This window comes from Sarcophilus harrisii, chromosome 1 (assembly GCF_902635505.1).
Source record: "Sarcophilus harrisii chromosome 1, mSarHar1.11, whole genome shotgun sequence".
Taxonomy (NCBI): Eukaryota; Metazoa; Chordata; class Mammalia; order Dasyuromorphia; family Dasyuridae; genus Sarcophilus; species Sarcophilus harrisii.
In genome coordinates, this window is record NC_045426.1 from 219,032,608 (window position 1) to 219,037,843 (window position 5,236).

The 5,236-nt window shown below is 38.0% G+C and overlaps 1 protein-coding gene across 1 annotated transcript; it reads right to left on the minus strand.

Moving 5' to 3' along the window:
- Positions 1-2,285: 2,285 nt before the first annotated feature.
- On the minus strand, positions 2,286-4,337 carry CCIN (calicin). The gene has a single exon (XM_003761341.3). It carries the CDS (start codon positions 4,104-4,106, stop codon positions 2,331-2,333), a length of 1,776 nt encoding a protein of 591 aa, XP_003761389.1. The 5' UTR covers positions 4,107-4,337; the 3' UTR covers positions 2,286-2,330.
- Positions 4,338-5,236: the final 899 nt, after the last annotated feature.

Genomic DNA, 5,236 nt, shown 5'->3' on the forward strand with positions numbered 1-5,236 from the left:
ATCACCACATTAGCAATACCAAAATAAGAAAATAAAGAAAGAGCAACAAAATTGAAAATAAAGACTGTTTATCAGATGAATTGAAAGCTTTTTTTAAAAAAAATAACGAATTTGATAAACCATTAACTATTAAAAGGAAAAAAATCAAATCATGGAGATTAAAAAATTAATAAGGCAAATACACAATGTACAAAGAGGAAAAAAGAATTATCAGAAACTATATAATTATATGTCATCAGAACTTAAACTTTAAAGGAAATGGATAATTAATTGAAAAAACATGTAAAATACCCAAATGAGCACAATAAGAAATAGCAATTTTAAGTGGTCCAGCAACAGAGAGAGAAATTTAACAAGCCATAAATAAGTTATCAAAGAAAAATCATTAATGTTGATAGATTTCCTAGTGAATTCTACCAAACTTTTAAAGAACTACAAAAATTGTTCTTAAAAGCAAATAAATCTATTAAATTTCCTTTATGAGATAACTATGGTTCTGAGTCTCAAACCAAAAAGGATGCCAAAGAAATGAAGTTATAGACCAAGATCACTCATGTATATTGATTGAAGCAACATATTAAGTAAAATTTTAGCAAACACACTTCACACGTCTACAATGCATAAAAAGCATTATGATTTTATTGGTTTCAACTTTAAACAATTAATATAATAATAAAAACAAGAAATCCCACAAGATCATATTTCAATAGTTGCAGAAAACCTTTGCCAAAATATAGCATTGATTTAACCTTAAAAATATTAAAAACATAGGCATGAAAGCATTCTTTTATGATGCAAAGTATAGATTTAAAATTGTTATTTTTGTAATGAAGAAACACTAGGATCTTTCCCACTAAATTTCAGTTGAAACAAGATAGTTTCTCTGTCCCAGTTTATCTAATATAGTTTAAGAAAATGCTAATTATAGCATTCAGAGAAGGGAAAGGCATTGAAGATTAAAAATAAAATTAAACATTGGAAAATAGGAAATAAAATGATTCCTACTTGCAAAAGACCTCTTGGCATACTAGAAAACCTAAAAGAATCAGCAAAAGAAATACGTACTGGCTTCAGAAAAGTAGAATAAAATTAGTAGAAAAAATGCATAAAAATCATTATCATTCACAAGAGTGAGTGATCCAGAGTTGACAGCTGGAACCTTAAGGTTGTGTGGACAACTAAGCTTGTCTGGCTGATAGTCAGTTGAATGGGGCCAAATCCTTGGAATACTGTTGAAGAAAGAGAATCATTTCAGTGAATATTAGAAAAGTGAAGAAGTACAGAGTAAGAAATTTATGGTCAAGGAAGAAGCCTGGATAGGATTCTTTGCTTTTCTTCTCAAGCACCATCATCTTGAGAAAACTTATCTTTTCTATCTGTAGGATATAAGGAAGAGTCAGAGGAAAAAACAGGGACGGAAAGATAGACACTGAAGGTGTCTTTGACGAGGAGTTCAATTTCCTAATTTTTCATCCATCTAGAGGATGATGAGTAGACCCAGGCCAAAACACTGCTCTATTTTTCTCCTTTTCTACTCTAAATACTGCAGAGTTCCAATCCCATGAATTTCCATCCTTTTTCTCTTTCCAGTTCTCTTCTGAGCAAGGTAGAGAGACTTTTTCTTCTTTCTCACCTTGAATGTTGGGATCAGAGCAGAAGTTCTCTCCCCTTCCCTTCTATGCCCAGACCCCCAATTCCCAATCTTCTATTTATATGAACCCTTTTTTTTCCACATAGCCATCTCTGCAACTAGTTTCAAAAATGTATCCCATAAAGTAATTATGAAACCTGTATTGTTAATTCAAAGTTAAATACCAGTTGGGTATTTTTCTTTCATTTACCCATGGATCTTTTTGTCTTCCCCACCTGCTCAATCCATTCATTCCCTCATCCCTTCTATTGTACCATCCCCACCCCCTCCCTCAAATCCAATATATCCAACTCTGTGGATCTTTATCCTTTCCCATGAAATGAATTCTTACTCCATTATTTTTTTTTTGCATCTCTCATGTTGGAGAGGTGATGATGGAGTTGCCTAGGGTCTCACTATGCTCAGTGCATCTTTTTCTATGTAACTACATTTAGCATTTGCATGTGTACACACTAATGAACAGCCATGAATGATTACATCTGACACCCTCACGTTAAAGCCCCTAAAGCATTTAGGGGCAATAGCCTCCATTTGCCATCCTCTGAGTAACTTAAATATGTCCCATAAGGCCAAAAGTAGACAACAGAAGCCCTGAGATGGAACCAATAGGATGCATGTGTGTGCACACGCTCTCTTTTTTAAAACTGTGAATAATAATGGATTTACTTATTTTTCTCACTTAAATATTGTCAATCCTTCGAAGAATCTTGCAAGGCAGCTTGACCATACAACATGCTGGACAGTCCAGGGCTTCTGGTGGTGGAGTGATAGTCTTCCATTCCCCTGCCTTCTGGTCTAACAGGTAGGCATTTTTATTGATAGTGTAATCTTTATTATGTGTGTCATTCACAGAAATGACACCTCCACATACAAACACCTTGTTGTCACCAATCGGACATACTGCATGTGACACGTCCAAGGCACAGTTGTTGGGTAGCAAGGGCACACAGTTGGCAGTCTTACTGGCTTTAATCTTCTGTAAGTTAATTTCTACACTCTGCCTGTGGCTGTGCACCTTCAGGATGTTATCCTGCTGGAAAGACAGGAGAGGCCTGTGGTTGAACTCAATTGGGAAGGTGATACACTGCACCACTTCCCCAGTGCAGGTGTCAAAGCAATCCACCACCCCTACTCGAGAAATGAATCCCTTCACCAGACACCTCCCTGTCACTATGTACATGTTCCTGTTTCCCTTGGTGATCACTGCAGTTCCATCCATTGGGATGCTCATCTTGCCCACCAGACTCCAGGTCTCCTTCCTCTCATCGTACCTGTAGATGTTGGAAACGTATCTCCTTGGAGCAACGCTCCCTCCCACAGAGTACACAGCTCCCCCGCAAGTCACCATGGTATGAAAGACTAACCCCATGGGTAGATCAGGCAGTTTGGTCCAGGAGTTCTCATCCATGTCATACCTCCAGGCAGTTTTCAGGCCTGAAATCTGCTCCGTGGTTCCACCAGAAATGTAAATGTACTTACCCACAGAAGTTGCACTGAGAGCAGCTGCTTTGTATGGCATCTCAGTGAGTTTCAGCCAAATATCCTCCTCGATAATATAGGCAAACACAGCATCATTGAATTTCCCCTGGGCTTTCTGACCCCCTAAAATCACTACAGCATCCAACAAGGCTCCTTTCCTTTGAAAATTTAGCAACCTGGCTGGCTTCTCCTGCTTCCGGTCCAACAAGATATTCTCTATTAGGGCCAAGGGGGTACTATTGTTCTCCATTGCTGCCACTTTGTTGCTGGCAAATATGAGTGTTTTGTTAGAGACTCCATTGAGGTTGATATAGGAGAAGAACTTCTTAAAATATTTCTCCCTCTCTTCCTTTTTGAAATGTACCCAGTGGAGGAGGGCGCTAAGGGCCTGGTCCTCATTCTGCACATGCAAATTTTCATCCCGGAGTAGCCGGCCAAAGATGACGGGGGGACATTGCATGAAGTGAGTTGACCCTTCATGGCTGGCCCAGTAGTGAAAGTTATCCCGAATAGCAGCGTAGGCACAGTCAGAAACCTCCTTCAACTCAAAGAGCTCAGCCAAGAATAGGTAGCGAAGGGAGTTGTTCCTTTTGATGGATTTTAGTAAGAAGTCAGTGCAGTGAATCCTTAGTCGGGGGGTGTTGAAGTACTGGGCTCCCCTCAGCAGCTCCTCCACATTCTGCTCCGAAATCACCACCTTCCCACTGTAAAAATAGTCCATGAGCTGTTCCACAGAAGAAGGGCTTAGGTAGTTTGAGTCAATGGTGATGAAGAGCTCATCTGTGGTCTTCATGTCGTTGCTGGAGATGAGACTCTTTACTAGGGGGGAGACTGCAGCCAGCACATTGCGATGGGCAAAAAAGACATGGTCATCCACACTCAGGGCCATATCCCAGTACTCCTTTCTCTTTCGTTGCTTGTTGAGGTTCTGAAGAACAAAGTTGTTGTAGTTTTTTTCGGTGAATTCCAGTTTCATGTTTCTTCTTTTTTCGATGAAATAGAAGGCACAAGAGCAAGTACTGAAAACATAGAATTTCTCTTGTGCCTGTTGGTCTGGTTATCTCCAGGGAAGCAAAGCTTACAGTAGGGAGAGTGATGTAACAGAGCAGAGTGACTACATCACAATGCAGCATCCAGGGCAGGAATTCCTCACAATCATTTCCTCATTCTTACTTGAAGTTGCTCTTGCAAAGGCAGTGTACACAAATAAGAGTGGATGAGGACATTGGACTAGGGGACCTGAGATCCCTTTACTGACCCTCCCACTTACTAGCAACGTGACCTCGGAAAAATTGCCCCCTCTTTCAGTCTCCTCATCTGTAAAATGGGGATAATAATATTGCCCTATATTTCACGGTTTTGTGTGGAAGTGACTTCTAAAATCCAAAGCACTATACAGATGTAGTATAAGTAATGATAACACTTAGAATTACCAAAAAACTGAGAGGGGACTTGGGAGACAATGTTACAAATAACACACACACACACACACACACACACACACATATATATATATATACCCATGCATATGTACATACACATACATATGTACCTTCACAATGTAAATGCACATGCATATAAATATACCCACACACATATACATCTTGAGGAACATTCCTTGTTTAGCCAAAACCAAAATATTCTCTACATTCAGGACAACACAAACATACATAAACCGTGTATGTTTACATGTGTGCACAGTTGCCACACTATATAGTACATATGCGTGTGCATGTATACACACATGTGCACACATATTTACACTGTATATATAAACATATATGTATATACACTTGTATATGTGTGTATGTATGTATGTATATATATATATATATATATACACACTGTGTATATGGGTGTATTATATATGTGTGTGTGGATATATATAAATATGCTGTGTATATATGTGTGAGTATATATACTATGTATATGTGTGTATATGTATATATATATATATATATATATATATATGCAAACACATATTTACACTGTGCATCTGTGCATGCATATATATTTACACTGTATATACACACATATATACACATTTGTATATATGTGTATATATATATGCACTGTGTATATGTGTGTATGTATATATATAAATAT